The sequence below is a fragment of the Kogia breviceps genome, chromosome 3 (assembly GCF_026419965.1).
Source record: "Kogia breviceps isolate mKogBre1 chromosome 3, mKogBre1 haplotype 1, whole genome shotgun sequence".
Classification (NCBI taxonomy): domain Eukaryota; kingdom Metazoa; phylum Chordata; class Mammalia; order Artiodactyla; family Physeteridae; genus Kogia; species Kogia breviceps.
In genome coordinates, this window is record NC_081312.1 from 112,723,887 (window position 1) to 112,743,748 (window position 19,862).

At 41.5% G+C, this 19,862-nt stretch overlaps 1 protein-coding gene across 1 annotated transcript in view; it reads left to right on the forward strand.

The window, feature by feature from the left end:
- CERS3 (ceramide synthase 3) overlaps positions 1 to 19,862 on the forward strand; it is a 100,815-nt gene that overhangs the window by 56,560 nt on the left and 24,393 nt on the right. The window contains exon 10 of the mRNA XM_067030710.1: positions 8,798 to 8,951. Coding sequence (XP_066886811.1) covers positions 8,798 to 8,951 — 154 coding nt within the window. The remainder of the gene's footprint in view (positions 1 to 8,797; positions 8,952 to 19,862) is intronic.

The following is a 19,862-nucleotide window of genomic DNA, read 5'->3' on the forward strand; positions in this document are numbered from 1 at the left end:
GGGACCAGGCCCTGGAACAGGTGATGGGAGGATACAGAGATGAAGGCATCATGGCTACTGCCTTTGGAAAGCTTGCTAGCTAATGAGGAGTCAACTAATATAAGAGCTTTTACTGCAAGGCAGGGTGGATCAGCCAAATGCTCTAAAGAAGCTGGTAGCAGGGGAGCCCAGAGAAAAGTTATAAATTCAGAGGTGATCAGAATAGCACAGAGATTTTGGTATGGAGAGGTCCATGCTTTGATAGGTGAAAAGAATTTCAATTGAAAAGGGGAAGGGCATTTATAGGCTAAGTGAGTACAGAATAAGGCACACAATTGCTTAAGGAAAATCAGAATAGCAAATTGGCTTTATATATATTATTTCCTTTAATCCCTGTGGATGCAGGCACCAAAATGTAAGCCCACCTAGTTCAGGAATTTCAATCTGTTTTATTCATTGCTGTATTTCTGGCTCCCACAAAGTACCTGGTAGTACTTTGGTGCTTAATAAATATTTATTGAATGCTAAGGTAGGTACTCATTGCTTCCAGTTTACAATTGAGAATATGCACAAATAAGTGACTCAAGATTACATAGAGCCAGGATTTTAAGAAAATATGGAAAAATATATTTTAAAATGTTGGGGGTGAGAAAAACCTTTTAAAGCATAACATGGAGGAAACAATTGTTTCATATAAAGGAAACAATTGATAACTTGTATTACAAAAATGTTTAAAAATTGATTTGTCAAGAAAAATTATAAACCAAGTTGTAAGAATCAAAACCATGTGATGTTATTTAACATGATTAAAAAGTAATGTTATTATCCTTAACATATAAAGAGCACTTAGGAGTCAACAGAAAAAGTAAACACCCCAAAAGAAAAATGGACAAATGGACAGATACCATGAAGAAGCAATTCACAAAAGCACAAATCACAATAATTAAAAAAACTCATATATATATCTTCACAAGAAATAAAAATGTAAATATATAAATAGTGTGATATTGTTTTAGGTAGCAGCTGACAAAGTACAATGTTGGTCAAGATCCAAGGAAGCAGATACTTCATACACTGGGTGCAAGACTATGAATTGGTACAGTCTTGCTGGAAAGAATCTAGCAATACACTCCAAAATGTAAATTGAGTATACTCTTTGATTCAGGATTTTAGCAATTCTAAGGAAATATCAAACAATTTTATCAAAATGTCTTTACAAGTAATATTCTGACAGTGTTCTTAATTTTTTTCACTGTTGTCAATTTAATTAATACTTTTGACTACACAATCTCCAAAAGAGTAGTTCTCAATTTAACCAAAGCACTTTCCATGATGCCAAAAATTAACGTTTGGTTGCCATCACTCTTGCAACAAAAGTACTTGGACAACTGCCAAATGCACAGCACGCCGGTGGGTACCTCAGGATTACACAGATGCAGGCAAGAGCTCAAAGAAGCTTTCAGGACAACTTGTTAATTCTTTGATTTTCCTCAGCAACTTCTCTTCTCCCCTCTTATTTTCTTCAGCAAATATCCAGAACCACCAGTAATCTCTGTAAATCTACTATTCAACTCCTCACCCTCAGCAAGGGTTTCCTTTAATCACATGTCAAGTAATTGGCTGGAGTGGAATTCTAACCCAATGCTTTCAGCACCATCTTGACTCCCTTTTTTTTTTTTTTAATTTATTTTTGGCCTCATTGGGTCTTCATTGCTGTGCACAGGATTCCTCTAGTTGTGGAGAGCGGGGGCTACTCTTCATTGTGGTGCATGGACTTCTCATTGCGGTGGCTTCTCTTGTTGTGGAGCACGAGCTCTAGGCACACGGCTTCAGTAGTTGTGGCACACGGGCTCAGTAGTTGTGGTTCACAGACTCTAGAGCACAGGCTCAGTAGTTGTGGTGCACGGGCTTAGTTGCTCTGCGGCATGTGGGATCTTCTTGGACCAGGGCTTGAACCCATGTCCCCTGCACTGGCAGGCAGATTCTTAACCACTGCCCCACCAGAGAAGTCCCCTATATTATTTTAAGTAGTGTCAATCCCTACTCTGTGTCAATCTACAAGGTTAACACTACCACCTCCCAAAGTCCTTCAATCCATTAGGTCCTTTCAAAGTTCTGATAGTGTTAGAGGGTCTCCCACAGAGGTGGGGGGTGGCTGTGGCTCACTGTGGCATCAAGGACACTGGCAGCAGAAGCTCTGGGAAGCATTCCCAGGTGTGAGCTCTCCCAGAGTCCACCATCAGCCCCACCAAAGAGCCCGGCAGGCTCCAGTGCTGGGGTGCCTCAGGCCAAACAACCAACAGGTAGGGAACCCAGCCCAACACATCAGCAGACAAGCGGATTCAGTGTTCTTTATAATACAGTGAAATTTTGGAAACAACTTAAATGTCTATCAATAAGGGATTAGCTTAAGATCTATAAATGGATTTCTATGCAGCTATTACATAGGATGGTATATAGTATGGGTTGGCAAACTGGCTCACAGGCCAAATCCAGTTCACTGACTGTTTTTGTTAATAAAGTTTTACTGACACACAGCCACACTCATTTACTGATATATTGTCTATAGCTAGTTTTGCACTACAATGGTCACTTGAACCTTTGCAACCAAAACCAAATGCCCCAGAGGCCTGAAATATTTACTGTATGTCCCTATAGAAAAATGTTCGCTGACCCCTGATTTATAAATATGTTCATTGTCATGGAAAACTCTCTGTAACATATTATTGAGTGATAAAAGCAGGGTAAAAAATCACAACCATATGGGCTTCCCTGGTGGCGCAGTGGTTGAGAGTCCGCCTGCCGATGCAGGGGACACGGGTTCGTGCCCCGGTCCGGGAAGATCCCACATGCTGTGAAGCGACTGGGCCCGTGAGCCATGGCCGCTGAGCCTGCGCGTCCGGAGCCTGTGCTCCGCAACGGAAGAGGCCACAGCGGTGAGAGGCCCGCGTACCGCAAAAAAAAATAAAAATTAAAAAAAATTAAAAAAAAAAAAAAAATCACAACCATAGTGTGATCCCTGTTATATGAAATCATGTGGTAATGGGGAAGGGGAAAAAACACCTTAAATAATGTATTTTTAGGAAAGATGTCTTAAATTATGCTTACCAGACATAATATGTACTGGGTTACCTGTGAGTTGTGAGATTTTAATTTAATTTTTACTTAACCTCTTTATATTTTTCTGTAATTCCTAAGTTTCTAAAAAAATTCACATAAGTAAAATGGATAAATGGCTATTATCTCTGTTATTTTGAGTTGACAGTTCATATTATTGCTTTTTAAATAAAAGTTAATTAACTGATTTATTTATTTTTGGCTGCATTGGGTCTTCGTTGCTGCGTGCGGGCTTTCTTCAGTTGCGGCAAGCAGGGGCAACTCTTCATTGCAGTGCACGGGCTTCTCATTGCGGTGGCTTCTCTTGTGGAGCACGGGCTCTAGGCACGCAGGCTTCAGTAGTTGTGGTACACAGGCTCAGTAGTTGTGGCTTGTAGGCTCTAGAGCCCAGGCCCAGCAGCTGTAGCACACGGGCTTAGCTGCTCTGCGGTGTGTGGGATCTTCCTGGACCAGGGCTCGAACCCATGTCCCCTGCATTGGCAGGAGGATTCTTAACCACTGTGGCACCAGGGAAGTCCCATTATTGCTTTTTGAATAAAGGTCTTAAACTAATAACTCACAAAGAAAAGAAATAGAACTACTAAGCAGACTGTCAAAGGGAATTGTCAAAGGTTGCAAAAAATGCAAGTTGAAATTGTTTTGGAGGGAGGATGGGGCAGCCTACAGGGGCAGCAGCTCCTGCCTTCTCTGCAGCTCGGTAGCCAGGGGTGGAAGGAAGCCTCAGGTGAAACCCCAAGTGAGGCCCCACACTGCGTCCTACTGTCTCATCTCTACCCCCTCGTTTTGCTTTTACCATTTGGTTTGGTGTTCTATCTGTTCGTGTTTCTTTTTTCTTCTTCTTTTATTCTGAGCCATGTGGCTGGCAGGGTCTTGGTGCTGCGGCCAGGTGTCAGGCCTGACCCTCCAAGGTGGGAGAGCCTAGTCCAGGACATTGGACCACCAGAGACCTCCTGGCCCCATGTAATATCAATCAGTGAGAGCTCTCCGAGAGATCTCCATCTCAACGCTAAGATCCAGCTCCACCCAATGGCCAGCAAGCTCCAGGGCTGGACTTCCCATGCCAAACTACTAGCAAGACAGGAACACAACCCCACCCAATAGCAGAGAGGTTGCCTAAAGTCATACTAAGTTCACAGACACCCCAAAACACACTGCCGGACGTGGCCCTGCCCACCAGAAGAACAAGATCCATCCCCACCCACGAGAACACAGGCACCAGTCCCCTCCACTAGGAAGCCTACACAAGCCACTGAAACAACCTCACCCACTGGGGGCAGACACCAAAAACAACAGGAACTATTAACCTGCAGACTGTGAAAAGGAGACCCCAAACACAGTAAGTTAAACAAAATGAGAAGACACAGAAATATGCAGCAGTTTAAGGAGCAAGGTAAAAACCCACCAGACCAAACAAATGAGGAGGAAATAGACAGTCTACCTGAAAAAGAATTCAGAATGATGCGGGCTTCCCTGGTGGTGCAGTGGTTGAGAGTCCTCCTGCTGATGCAGGGGACACGGGTTCGTGCCCTGGTCCGGGAGGATCCTGCATGCCATAGAGCGACTGGGCCTGTGAGCTGTGGCTGCTGAGCCTGCATGTCTGGAGCCTGTGCTCCACAGTGGGAGGGGCCCCGGCAGTGAGAGGCCCGCATACCGAAAAAAAAAAAAAAAGAATTCAGAATAATGATAGTAAAGATGATCCAAAATCTTGGAAATAGAATGGAGAAAACACAAGAAACATTTTAAAAGGACCTAGAAGAGCTAAAGAGCAAACAGACAATGATGAACAACACAATAAATGAAATTAAAATTCTCTAGAAGGAATCAATAGCAGAATAACTGAAGCAGAAGAGTGGATAAATGACCTGGAAGATAAAATAGTGGAAATAACTGCTGCACAGCAGAGTAAAGAAAAAAGAATGAAAAGAATTAAGGACAGTCTCAGAGACCTCTGGGACAACATTAAACACACCAACATTTGAATTATAGGGGTCCCAGAAGAAAAAGAGAAAAAGAAAGGGTTTGAGAAAATATTTGAAGAGATTATAGTTGAAAACTTCCCTAACATGGGAAAGGAAATAGTCAGTCAAGTCCAGGAAGTACAGAGAGTCCCATACAGGATGAATGCAAAGAGAAACACACCAAGACACATATTAATTAAACTATCAAAAATTAAATACAAAGAAAAAATATTAAAAGCAGCAAGGGAAAAGCAACAAATAACATATAAGGGAATCCCCATAAGGTTAACAGCTGATCTTTCAGCAGAAACTCTGCAAGCCAGAAGGAAGGGGCAGGACATTTTTAAAGTGATGAAAGGGAAAAACCTACAACCAAAATTACTCAGCAAGGACCTAAAGGTAAGACCAGACACTATAAACCTCTTAGAGGAAAACACAGGCAGAACACTCTTAGGACACAAATCACAGGAAGATCCTTTTTGACCCACCTCCTAGAGAAATGGAAATAAAAACAAAAGTAAACAAATGGGACCTAATGAAACTTAAAAGCTTTTGCAAAACAAAGGAAAGCATAAATAAGACAAAAGGCAACCCTCAGAATGGGAGAAAATATTTGCAAATGAAGCAACTGACAAAAGGTTAGTCTCCAAAATTTACAAGCAGCTCAATATTAAAAAACAAACAACCCAATCCAAAAACAGACAGAAGACCTAAATAGACATTTCTCCAAAGAAGATATACAGATGGCCAAAAAACACATGAAAGGATGCCCAACCTCACTAATTAGTAGAGAAATGCAAATCAAGCCTACAATGAGGTATCACTTCACACCAGTCAGAATGGCCATTATCAAAAAATCTACAAGCAATAAATGCTGGAGAGGATGTAGAGAAAAGGGAACCTTCTTGCACTGTTGGTAGGAATGTAAATTGATACAGCCACTATGGAGAACAGTATGGAGGTTCCTTAAAAAACTAAAAATAGAACTACCATATGACCCAGCAATCCCACTACTGGGCATATACCCAAAGAAAACCAAAATTCAAAAACACATGCACCCATGTGCTTCCCTGGTGGCGCGGTGGTTGAGAGTCCGCCTGCCGATGCAGGGGATGTGGGTTCATGCCCAGGTTCGGGAGGATCCCACGTGCTGCGGAGCGGCTGGGCCCATGAGCCATGGCCGCTGAGCCTGCGCATTCAGAGCCTGTGCTCCACAAAAGGAGAGGCCACAACAGTGAGAGGCCCGCGTACCACAAAAAAAAAACAAACAAACGAAAAAGAAACACATGCAATGTTCATTGCAGCACTATTTACAACAGCCAGGTCATGGAAGCAACCTAAATGCCCATCAACAGATGAATGGATAAAGAAGATGTGGCACATATATACAATGGAATATTACTCAACCATAAAAAGAAACAAAACTGAGTTATTTGTAGTGAGGTGGATGGACCTAGAGTCTGTCATACAGAGTGAAATAAGTCAGAAAGAGAAAAACAAATACTGTATGCTAACACATATAAATGGAATCTAAAAAAAATGGTTCTGATGAGCCTAGGGGCAGGATAGGAATAAAGACGCAAATGTAGAGAATAGACTTAAGGACACAGGGAGGGGAAAGGGTAAGCTGGGATGAAGTGAGAGAGTAGAACTGACATATATGTAGTACCAAATGTAAAACAGATAGCTAGTGAGAAGCAGCTGCATAGTGCAGGGAGGTCAGCTCGGTGCTTTGTGACCACCTAGATGGGTGGGATAGGGAGGGTGGGAGGGAGGCTCAAGAGGGAGGGGATATGGGGCTATATGTGTACATATCGCTGATTCACTTTGTTATACATCAGAAACTAACACAATATTGTAAAACAATTATACTCCAATAAAGATGTTAAAAGAATTGTTTTATTTTTTAAATTAGCAAATTTTAAACCCACTTAATACTGGTTAGGGGGGTTCAATAAAACTCTTCTTTGATAAATTGCTGGTCGCCTTCTAAATTGTTACAATTTTTGAAAATAACCTAGTAAGGTCTTAATAGCTTTCAATATAACCTTGAACTTCTATACTTTTAATTTATGCCTTGGAATAGTATTCTCACCTTTAGGAACATACACATCTAAAGAAATAAACTTTGATTTGGGACAATATACACCAAGTTTTTCAGGTAAAATGTTTTTGATTTAAAATTAAATGGAATTGAACATAAGATCCCATGCGTGTTACTACAGTGGCAAAGTCTCTACAGGACAATAGCAAGTGCTGCTGAGGATGAGCAGCAACTGGAGCTCTCGTACGTTGCTGGTGGGGATGCAAAACAGCCACTCTGGGAAACAGCTTTTCAGTTTCTTATAAAGTTAAACATATACTTGCAGTGTGATACCCAACAATCCCAACCCTATGTATTTACCCTTGAGAAATGAAAACTTATGTGCACACAAAAACCTGTACGTAAATATTTATAGCAGTTCTGTCCATAATTGTCAAAAACTGGAAATAATACAAATGTTCTGTAATGGGTACATCCACACAACGGAATGCAATTCAATAATTTTAAAAAAAAGGAGTGTGCTGTTGATACCCACAACTTGCATGACTCTCAAAGGCTCTATGCTGAGTGAAAGAAGGCAGTCTCAAAAGCTGATACACTGTATGATTCCATTTGTATGGCCTTCTTGACAAGACAAAATTAAAGGGATGGAGAATAGATGAGGGTTTGCCGAGTGTTAGGCCTGGGGATGTGACTACAAAGGGACAGCCCTGGTGTTTGGGGGATGATGGAACTGCTCTGTCTCCATATTGTGGTCGTAGTTACACAAATCTATGCACTATTATAATCTATGTATTATAATTCATAGAACTGCACACCCCCAAATAGTCAATTTTACTATATGTTAATTTAAAATTAAAATAAATATATGTAGGAAAAATAGAAGATAACACAAAAATTACAGTATTATTTGTTTAAAATCATGATTTTATGGGCAACTTTCTTATTTTTCCAATTTTATATGAATAAATTATTTTTATAATTAGAATAATATACTTACAAACAAACCTATCCAGGAACTCTAAAATCCTAGCAGTGTATGCAGTTTGGGAAGACAACAGATAGCCTTCATACTGCAATTGTATCTGAAGGCACTGTGCATCCTGGTCACTGACGGCAGTTCAAATTGTATCCAGGAGTCTGTTTATGAAATTAATAAAGTATGCAATTCACTTTAGAAAGTGGAAGTAGAAGTAATAACAGAATTTTTCCTTCCTTAAAAAGTCTCTTTTATCCACAAAATTTACTCTTGTAGAATTGCTCACTCACTTTTTTTTCCCCTCATTCACTTTTGATGCCAAATAAATGAGATTGTGTCAAAAGGCAATAATAACCCCATATACACATGCATTATCTCGTGTTATCCAATCCTGAGAAGGTGAATGGGGTTAGTGTTCGCTCATCTCTTTGCAGAGAGGAAACCGAGGTAGAGAAACATTGGAGTGTAGGCAGCGTGGCAATAAAAATTCCATTTGCTTTAACTTTTCTCCCAGGAGGCAGACTGTATTTTTTTTGTGGCTTGCCAATAATGATATATAAGATAATATTATCATATTGTTTTCTCTTGAGACTTTCCTGGACATCATTAGGAATGAAATAAGTATTGTATGCCTTGGGAGATAAAAGTATTTGTTTTCTCACGGAAAATTCACAAGTACTTTGACTGTAATGAAATACTCTCATCTGTTTGGTTTTTCAGGATTTTGTATTGCACGCTGATTCTGCCTCTGCAGTACCTTGAGCCTTTCTTTTCATGCATCTTCCTCAACCTACAGCTCATGGTCCTGCAAGTTCTTAATCTTTACTGGGGTTACTTCATCCTGAAGATGCTCAAAAGATGTATATTCACGAAGGTAAGGGCTGTTCAAGTCTTATCGCTCTTAACAAATAGATTTCATTGCCAGATTGAAGGTGAGGCCCAGCTGGTGGAACATTCTACTTAATTTATAATTAACCAGAATTTTTTTTTTCTTCATTTGATCATTCTTGATAAAAGTTTCCCCAAACTATAGATTTTTCATTAAGTAGATTACTAAGGTGTTCTTAAGAAATTGCTTTTATTAGAGGACAAGGTTTTTTTTTGAAAATTTCTGTCCAAAAATTGAATGCTGCTTCTTAAAAAAATGTCTTAATAAGTCTAAATTTGCTCCAGTTTGGGGCAAGCTTTATGGTGATAGTTGGATACTGTTTCAGATCCTTGGTTTGTTTACCTTTGCTGAACATCCAATTTACACATAATGCTCTCCCCCTGAGCTTTCTCTTCCTCTCTGAAACTTTGTCCATCATTTGCCTATACTTTTTCTGAAAACATCTTATTCCCTAAGGAATTAGTAATACATTTTAGACAATAGAAGGGGCTTTTCTCTTTGTTTTGCTTTGAATTCTAGTTTTTAATTTCAGAACAGGGGAGGAGAGGGCTTCAGAAATAAATAAGACATAATCACTGCCTTTGGGGAAACAGCCCACCATATAGTCTGGGAATATTCACCTACTAGCATCTTACATATATTGTACAGAATGTCCTGTGCTGAAGAGAGGTCCCAAAAACTTGCTGAGAAAGACAAAAGAGAAATTAGGGGACCAGGGAAAGTTTCATTAAATAGATGGAATTTGACTGGAGTCTTTAAGGCACATTAAAAAAAAAAATCACATCACAGCTCCTTCCTTGTCTGGAAATCATACATCCAAGGGAATTTTAATTAAGAATCTTTCAAGGTAAAAAGTTACAGCTGGCCCACTTTGGGGTGTTACCTAATCCATGTATAACACAGCATTGTATCGTGACCAGAATGAGTGACTCATATGTAACAGGTATGCTGATAATTTACCAGATAAGCTCACTTTTTGATCAACTCTCTGATTAATTCATTTTCCTACTTTAGCAATTGTGTCTCAAAGATCATTGAAGAGCTGACAAATGAAGTGGATGTGGCCATAATTGACCTCTAGATCTTCTAAATCTAGACAGAGGTATAGGAAATTGGGGTACATCTGCATTAATCTCAAGCCAAATCCTGAAAGTTTTTTTACTTTTTTAAACTAAATTACTGACTTGAGCTTGTTTTCCTGAGAGTAGATTCTTTCCTTTAAAGCTGGAGTGCCAAAAAAAAAAAAAAAAAAAAAAAATTTCATTGAATGGTTCTAGTTTATTAATGTTCTAAATAGTTTTTCTATGATCTCTGCAAAAGTTATTTTATCCCTAAGTGGCAGATACAGTTGAAGTAACTGAGATAACTTTAAGAATTTGAGCAGTTAGACAATTTGCACATCCAGGGGTTGGACAGAAGGCAGGTCACTGAACTGAGCCTGCCCGACCTTTGGGTCCAGCCTTCCTGGAGCTCCTGTCCCTAGGCAGAAATGGTTCCCTTATTAACTGGTGAGTGACAGTAATTACAGGCTTGGAAGGGATCCAGGCAGAACAAAACTTGGAAACCAGAAAATACTCTTGTTTGGTTTCATCATGATTTTCATATTTCTGATCTCTAATGGGTTGTACCAAACCTGATAAAAACCCAGTGGGTTGGGGAGCTGTGGACAGGAATTTCTGATTTCTCATGCTGTACTTTGGAAAAGCTGTTTCCAATTGCAATTTGACAGCAGCAGCGGAGGCCCCCGCGGCCCTAATCCTTGCAGTCCGCATGACTTCAGCTGGCTTGCATGTGCACTCTGTTTTCCACAGCAGTGGCAAATCTGGCTGTGAAATCAGCTTCTTCCTCCAAAGCCATAAAGCCGACTTTTAAAGAATGCTGTTTGAAGACATAGTTGCATTGCAAAGGGGAGGAGAGGGACAGAGGCAGGAGTTGAAATTTTTAGAGGAACAACTAACAAGTCAGTTTTCAATTCTATTTGATAAATATTTAGCATTTCATACACACCACAATTGTTACCAAGGTGACTAATTCTTGATATTTAAAAAATGGAATTGCAGAGGTTTGTAGGCCTCCAAAATTTTTTTTTTAATCCTATAACAGTGATTGAGAATTTGTCTTTTCAAGTTCTATATGTCTGGCAGGGCCCTAATAAGTAATTTTGAATATGTAAATGAAAAAATAATTTGGATGGCAAGTTACAAAATAATTTATTAATCTGTTTCTGGCATTTATGAATTTGCATGGTAGACTGAAGAGACAAAAGTGATTATTCTTAAAAACAGCGATTTTTTGAAGTATTCACATCTTATTTTCCCTAAACAATAATACTGTTGCATGCAACAGAAGGTCATGAGGACCTTCTACCATTTGCTACCTTAAAATAACAATGTCACTGTAATTTCAGGCCACTAACATATACACACCATAGTTAGCAGCCATCTTGCTGTTTGAGAACAAGAGTTGGCACTGAAACTTAACTGGTTCCTATAAAGTGGATGATTTTGTAATGAACTACCAGCCCACACATCACATCCGGAAGTATGACGGACTGACATATTCAACTTGTCATTCTCTTTGCAAACATGAGAAGTGCTTTCAGAGGAAATTAGAAGAAGCATAGCATGCTTTTGTTTAATATTACTTAAGAGAATTTGATCATCCTTAAGCTTTTATTTTCTTCTTTCTAAATATCATACTGAGTGCTGGCCAGCTCGAGCATGTTTCTGTGATATCTTAGACTGGTTCATCGCCAAGATGTGGAGGTGGAGCTGTAGCCTGCAGCCCTTACAGCCAGGCTGGAGAAGCCAGCCCCTTGGCCACTGGCCCCAGCCATCTGCTCTGGACAGGCAGTGTCTCTTAAGTTCACAGGATGACATTTACACATGCTAAGGAAACTGAGGCCTCAACCAAATTCACACAGTAATTGCATGGCAAAGCCCGAATCTCTTAACTTGTAATACTTCACCTTTTCTAATTATTCAGGGAAGAAAATTAATAACCAGAAAATTAATTTAAAATACTTGTATGGAGTAAAAGATAGTGAGTACAGAAACAAATTGAGTAATCAAGATAGTAGATTAAAACACAGACAGATCCTTCAAGTTATTTTTGAACTTTTTAAAAGCATAAAAACAGTTTTGTAATTATTTTTTAAGTAATTTTTTATTTTTAATAATTTTTACTTCCTAGTGAAACATTTAGGGTAATAGCTAAGACTACAGGCTCTGTGTAGATTCAAATCTTAGCTCTCCCATTTATGGCTGTGTGATTTGGGGCATAGTATTTATATTTATTGCCTCAGTTTCCTCACCTGTAACATGGGGCTGATGATAATAGTGCCTCCCTTATAGGAGAAAGCCCTTAGAACAGCATCTGGCATCCAGTGTGCACATGATAAACGTTAGCTTCCATCATCACTGTCACTGTTACAATATACATGGGTTCCTTGGGCAGAGACCTTGTGAATTCCAAGTGGCCTGACAGTTTGCTTTCACTCAAGCTTTCTGTTCCATTTGCTTAAATAAGGCTGCAGCTGATGTCATGGGTCAGAGTCCTAGACTTTCCACCAGTGGCTCTAATGACAGTTTCCTAAGCTGTCTTCTGCCAGTTGACTTTCATGACTCACATTCTAGATGGTACTTTTTGACACATTCTCTCAGATATCAGCGTATGAGGGAAGAAATACAAAATCTGTAACTTCCAAGAAGACTTCAAGTCTCTTTTGTTAGTAGGCAATAGTGGATGTAGAAACTGCCATTTGCTAAACAAGACATTATAAAAATACCACAAAGGCTGACTACTGAGAATGTTAGAAAAATGCTATTGGTTTATATTTCCATATTTCTGGATATTTATATAGATTAACTAGATTAACAATCTATTCAAGAAACAACAGTGGAGGGCTTCCCTGGTGGCGCAGTGGTTGAGAATCCACCTGCCGATGTAGGAGACACGGGTTCGTGCCCCGGTCCGGGAGGATCCCACATGCCGCGGAGCGACTAAGCCCGTGAGCCATGGCCGCTGGGCCTGCGCGTCCGGAGCCTGTGCTCCGCAACGGGAGAGGTCACAACGGTGAGAGGCCCGCATACCGCAAAAAAAAAAAAAAAAAAAAAAAAAAAAAGAAACAACAGTGGAATATGTAAAATTTGATAACAAAAATAACCTTGCAGAGTTGCTGGGCTGAAAGAATTTCACATTTGAATATTCTATACTACATGTTCAGCCCAGCCACAAAATAGAGAATCCCATAGGATTTTAGAGCTAGAAGAGACCACTAAATGTCTACCAGGACACCAGGACCCTCCTCACGGCCTTGCTACTGCAGCTTACCACTCATGTTCATGTAGATGGTAGTCTCTCTTGTATGGAGGAAGAGAGAGCTGAGTGAGGAAGGGGTGTGCCTTACCCAAGGTCACACAGGAGTGGGGATTCCTGAGGCCAATTCTGTGCTCTCTGCCTCCCCAGGAATAGTGTGCATCTCTGTGTGTGTGTGTTTAGTGTGGCTTACGCTCCATTCCCACAAACTTCATGATCTTATCATAAACTTTGCTTGGTTACCTTACAAATAATCAATTAATTCCAGGTCTTCATAGACGGTTCTCTTTAGAAAATCTCATTAAGGATATTCCCATTAGGGGATTTTCTGGCTTAAATCAGTCATAAACCTATTTTGTGTTTTTTTAAAAAATAAACCTGAAGTGTAGAGTTGTTTAAAGAAGTCAAAGTAGACTAGGCAACCATCTGAATGGTTCTAAGATAATAAAGAAAGGGAAAAAAAATGTATCATGTGTAAGAGCCAAGCCCTACAAGTACTGGCCTCTTCCCAGCTCCATGCCCCCAACGGAATTCCTGTTGCTTTGCCTTAGACTGGGAGGCCTCTGAAATAGACCCACAGGTACAGCCAGGGCACCAAGGTGGTTGCTTGGGAGAAGACCCAACCTCACACTCACAATGGAGATGGAAGTGGCCCAGAACTGGAAGGAGGGGTTCACCTGCTAAAAGGGAAAATGGAGGCTCAGAGGGAGAAAGGGACTTCATAAGGCTGTGCAAATCAGGACTGGAACCCCCCAGCAACCTTCTCAGTGAATACCTCTTTTCCACACCAGGATAACATTATGCAGGCATTTTCTTACACTGGCATGGTCATAAAACAAGCTTTTATTTCAGTTTTCTTCAATCCACCCTCTCTTCCTTTGGAGGCATGGAAAGCAGCTGGGTGCCGGCAGCTGAGTGGGGCCTGTTCCCTCTAGGAGATTTCAGATGCTGGGTGTCTGTTTAAAAATGGCGGACCTGGGGCTTCCATGATGGCACAGTGGTTAAGAATCTGCCTGCCAATGAAGGAGATATGGGTTCGAGCCCTGGTCTGGGAAGATCCCACATACCGCAGAGCAACTAAGCCCGTGCCCCACAACTGCTGAGCCTGCGCTCTAGAGCCCTGCTCCACAACAAGAGAAGCCACTGCAATGAGAAGCCCACGCACCACAATGAAGAGTAGCTCCAGCTTGCCGCAACTAGAGAAAGCCCACACTTAACAACGAAGACCCAACACAACCAAAAATAAACAAATAAATAAGTTAAAAAAAATGGTGGATCTCCCTTCCCTGCAATTGCCCGTGAATTATGTAATTATACTCCAGTGATTTTCCATACTTACTTTATCACATATTGGCTCCCTTTGTGTGTGCTCTTAACTTTCTTGTCTTACATGTTTTCTAACAATGGTTTTCAAGATACTGTTCTTGGAGGTACTGGACTACACAGGTCATTTGATGGACAAGAGGTTAACTGAAGCTGTTATAAAAGGAAGGGACTTGTTCAGGTGAGAGCTGTCCCATGAAGCATTTTTGAGGATAGCAATGGGTACTTAAATCCTGCCTTTCTTTCCTCTGTCCCAAATGTTGACCTGATGCTCCCCTGATGGTATTTCGCTGAAGCTGAAAAGGAGGGTGTGCTATGGGTAAAAAGTGAAGAGATAAAAGAAGCTCTGACATCTCTTGTACCCACGGTTTTCAAAATAATTTCACAAAATGCAATGGGTTTTTATATATTCCTGAAAGGAATGGATATTCTTCATTTTATTAGTAGAAAAACAGACACACAAGCACATGCACGTAAGCACACATACACACACAGATGTTGTATGTGGAACTTGAGTTTCTGTTTCTGTATCAGCCTAGACAAGGGGACAAGCACAATTAATTCATGGCTTCTTAATAAATCTACTCATTCACACCAGTATGTGAAAGTTTTATTAATGGCCTCTTGGGGCAGAGAGATTGGTAAGAGCAGGTGTGGGGGGAGAGTGTGCTCTGGCCAACACTGTCCCTGTTTACCTCCCAGTTTTCTGTGGCTGCACCCCTCCCTGTGTGGGGCGAGGTCCCACCCCCCACTACAGAAGTCTCAGAAGGGAGCTTTATGTAACGCAAAAGGAACCCTATTCCTGAAAACTCATTCTGTTTGTAGATATGGATAACATTAGTTCCTTTTAAAAACATTTTCATTTTGATTTATCATGTGGGCTTTAGCGCTTGAATGATTTATGATGCAGATGGCTTTATCTGAGTTCTGTTTTGGGGAATAACAAGTATGCCATCTGTGGAACTCTGACTCTCAGTGGGGCTGTTTTCTGCAAATGGTGTCTCCTTGCCACACGCGGCAGACTCAGGAAATCTTAAAGCGAGCAGCACTGGGCACGTACCCTCTTCCTTTGGCTCTGAAGCACGTTTTGCAGGCCTGCCCTGAGACCTGTCATTTCCTCAGTGTTGCTTGAAGCAGCTTGGGCCTGTAGGTATACTTCTGTAATGTTTTTGGTGTGAACCTGGAGACTGTGGTCAGATCTTCTAAGGGAATGGGATTGGCAGTTCTTACTCGTTGGCTGGGTTGGGACCTCTGACCCAGTCTCTGGAGCACTGCGCTGAGGCCTGGCCACAATAGGGACACAGTCTAAAGTCAGTACTGGTCCCACCCAGTAGGTACACTGGGTGGCTACTTACATCATGATTTGATAGAAGCCAATCAACCTCCCTGCACCCCTAACAATCAATTTACCCACTTCTCTGGGTGTGAGATGGTGTGAAGAGTGTAGAGAAAGTCCAGCCTCCTTGAGGCCCCAAGATCTTGGCTGTCCAGAAAATGAATAATGAGGGGAGGGTAAAACTCAGTGAATGCGTAGAAGAGACCTAATCAAACTTTGTCTACTTTCTGTAGCCATTGTTTCTTCCCCATATCAGTTGTGAGTATTTGTGTGTGTGTGTGCGCATGTAGATACACAGAAGGCTTTTAGGGGTACTCTGGGATTCCACACCTGGGACGGAGGGAAAGGAGCTGGACTGGGCAAGGGAGAAATGAAACTGTGATGCAATTGCTACAAAGGCCTCAGCCAACCCTACAGAGCACTCTAGAGCTGAGTGGCCCTTCAGAGATATCTCAGTTGAAGCAAAGGGGCCAGACCTCTGTACCCCAGCATCAGCCTGTTACTGGACGTGGGCTGCCCTGTGGAAAGGGGCATAACTCTCGTCAAGGGAGCTCCCTTCAGCTAAGGATAAGACCAGAGAGGGACACAGCTGGGAACTTCCATAGCTGGGAAATTAGAGCTGTGATCCTGAAGGGGTTTCTGGGCTGTGCATCATGGTGTCCACATGGCCTCTGATCTCTGCCTGCCCTACCCCGAACCTAACGCCAGCCCCCACAAAGAGGATTGCATTTACCCTCTGTAGGGAGGCAGACTACGGATCAACGGGTATGGCTTCCCAAACACTGAGATGTGAGGCCTTGGAGAAGTTATTTATTTTTTCACCCTCTGTTTTCTTTCTCTCTTTGTTTTTTAATTGAAGTATAGTTGATTTACAATATTATATTAGTTTCAAGTGTACAACATAATGATTCAATATGTTTATAGATTATATTCCATTTATGGCTATATTTCCCCATGCTGTACAATATATCCTCACTGCTTATTTATTTTCTACATAGTAGTTTGTGTCTCTTGATCCCATACCCCTATCTGCCCCTCCCCTCTCCCTTCTCCCCACTGGTAACCACTAGTTTGATCTCTGTATCTGAGTCCATTTATGTATTGTTATATACATTCATTTGTTTTATCTTTTAGATTCCACATGTAAATAACATAGAGTGTTTGTCTGACTTATTTCACTAAGCATAATACTCTTTAGGTCCATTCATGTTGTTGCAAATGGCAGAATTTCATTCTTTTTTAATGGCTGAGTAATATTCCATTGTATATATATACCACATCTTCTTTATCCGTTCTTCTGTTGATGAGCACTTACTTAGATTGCTTCCATGTCTTGGCTGTTGTAAATAATGCTGCTGTGAACATTGGGATATATATATCTTTTCAAATTAGTGTGTTTGTTTTCTTCTGATATATAATGGGAATTGCTGTGGGATTGCTGGGTCATATGGGAGTTGTATTTTCAGTGTTTTTGAGGAACCTCCATACTGTTTTCCATAGTGGTTGCACCAATTTACAATCCCACAAACATTGTACTAGGATTCTAAATGATAATCTTGCTGGGTAGAGTACACTAGTTTACAAGGTTTCCTTTTCAGCACTTTAAATATATCATGCCACTCCCTTCTGGACTGCTAAGTCACTGCAGAAAAATCAGCTGATAGCCTTATGGGGGTTCCCTTGTATATGACTCTTTGTTTTTTTCTTGTTGCCTTTAGAATTCTCGCTTTATCTCTAACTTTTGCCATTGTAATTGTGATATGTCTTGGTGTGGATCTGTTTGGGTTCATCTTATTTGGTTCATCTTCTGTGTCTCTCGTACCTGGATATCTGTTTCCTTCTTCAGGTTTGGGAAGTTTTCAGCCATAATTTCATTAAATACATTTTCAACCCCCTTTTCTCTCTCTTCTCCTTCTGGGATACTTGATGATATCCCAGAGATGCCTTAAACTATTTCCACTAAGAAAAATAATTTTTTTCTTTTTGCTGTTCTGATTGTGTGATTTCCATTTTTCTCTCTTCTAGATAACTTATGTGTTCTTCTGTATCTAGTCGGCTGTTCATTCCTTTTAGTGTGATTTTTACTTCAGTTATTATATTCTTCAGTTCTGACTGGTTATTATTTTTTTTTATAAATTTATTTATTTATTTTTGGCTGCACTGGGTCTTCATTGCTGTGCATGGGCTTTCTCTAGTTGCGGCAAGCAGGGCCTACTCTTTGTTATGGTGTGTGGGCTTCTTATTGCAGTGGCTTCTCTTGTTGCAGAGCACAGGCTCTAGGCATGTGGGCTTCAGTAGTTGCAGCACGCAGGCTCAGTAGTTGTGGCTCGTGGGCCCTAGAGTGCAGGCTCAGTAGTTGTGGTGCACAGGCTTAGTTGCTCTGTGGCATGTGGGATCTTCCTGGACCAGGACTCGAACCCATGTCCCCTGCATTGGCAGGCGGATTCTTAACCACTGCACCACCAGGGAAGCCCTGACTGGTTTTTTATACTTTCTAGTTCCTTGTTAAAATTTCACTGTGTTCATCCATTCTTTTCCCTGATTCAGTTAGCATTCTTATTACTAATGCTTTTAATTGTTTATCTAGTAAATTGTTTATTTCTGTTTCATTAGTGTTGTTTTTTTCAGGGGTTTTCTCTTGCTCTTTCAATTGAGACAAATTCCTCTGTCTTATTTTGCTTATCTTCCTCTCTCTATGAAATTAGGTGAAATAGTTACCTACTACAGTCTTGAAGGGATGTCTTTATGTGGGAGCACCCCTACATAGTCTGCATGTGCCCAGTGACTTTGGTGGGAGAGTTGGATATGGCATGAACACGAGTCATGTCTTTCCTCAGGGTGTACTGGCAGCTATCACCTTGGTAGGATGTGGGCCTGGAGAAGGAAGGGCTAGGACCAAAGCCAGGTGTGAAGTAGGGCTTCCCCTCTGCTCAGTGGATGTCACCCCCGTATTGGGGGTGGGGTCATGTCCCAAGTTTCTGGAGCAGAAACCCTGAGGGTCAGGTGGAACTGGCACAGCTCTTTTTAAGTGTGTGCTCTACACCCTTCCCAGCACTGGCATACTCAGCCCCAGGGGGGAGCAGTGCTGGAGCAAGAGGGGCTGGTGTGGGTATTCAGTGAGGGGCAGGTCAGGGGCTGTGGCAGTCTGGCTGCCATCAGAGATATAATCTGCCTCTGATGCACTGTCTCTGCAATCACCAGAAATGGCTCCCTGCTCAGATGCCACTGAGGGTTTGAGCTGCCACAGCATCTCACAGCTGAGCTTTTTCCTTGGTTGTGTCTGCCTATGTTCCCATGTGGAGTTACAATGCAAGGCAAACAGTGCTGGGGTGTTGGGTCAGCTCAGGCTGGGGTGCACACTGAGGTGGTCACAGGAGACCAGTCAGCCAGCCATGTGGTCTCAATCCACCCTTTTTGCCCTGCTTTGGGAGCAAGCAAGCATTCCCACACTCCTCATGAGCAGAGTCCAGGCTTCCTTCAGCCCTTCTGTTAGTACCACCAGCCCTCCAACTAGCCAAGGGTCTCATCTTCCCTTTGTCGGACCCCAGAGCTGAGGCAGCTAATATGTGGCTCAAACTGCTCACTCCCCAGGGAGGATCTCCACCCATGTTATCTCCCTTTTCTCTGAGTCCCCTCCCAGGGGCACAGATACCCACCCAATTGCTTCTTTTTCCTTCCTGCCCGATTTCGCATGTATCTTTCTTACAGCCTTTTGTACAGGAGTCTTTCTGCCAGTTTTCAGTGAGAATTTTTCCACATGTAGGTATATTTTCAATGTGTTCATGGGGGGAGGCAAGTTCTGCGTCCTCCTCCTCTGCCATCTTGATTTGAGTCTCCACCCTCTGTTCTGTAATTCGAGTTGATAACTGCCTTACCTTCCTTACAGGGTTGTGGAAAGGATAAAATGCCATGATGTAAAT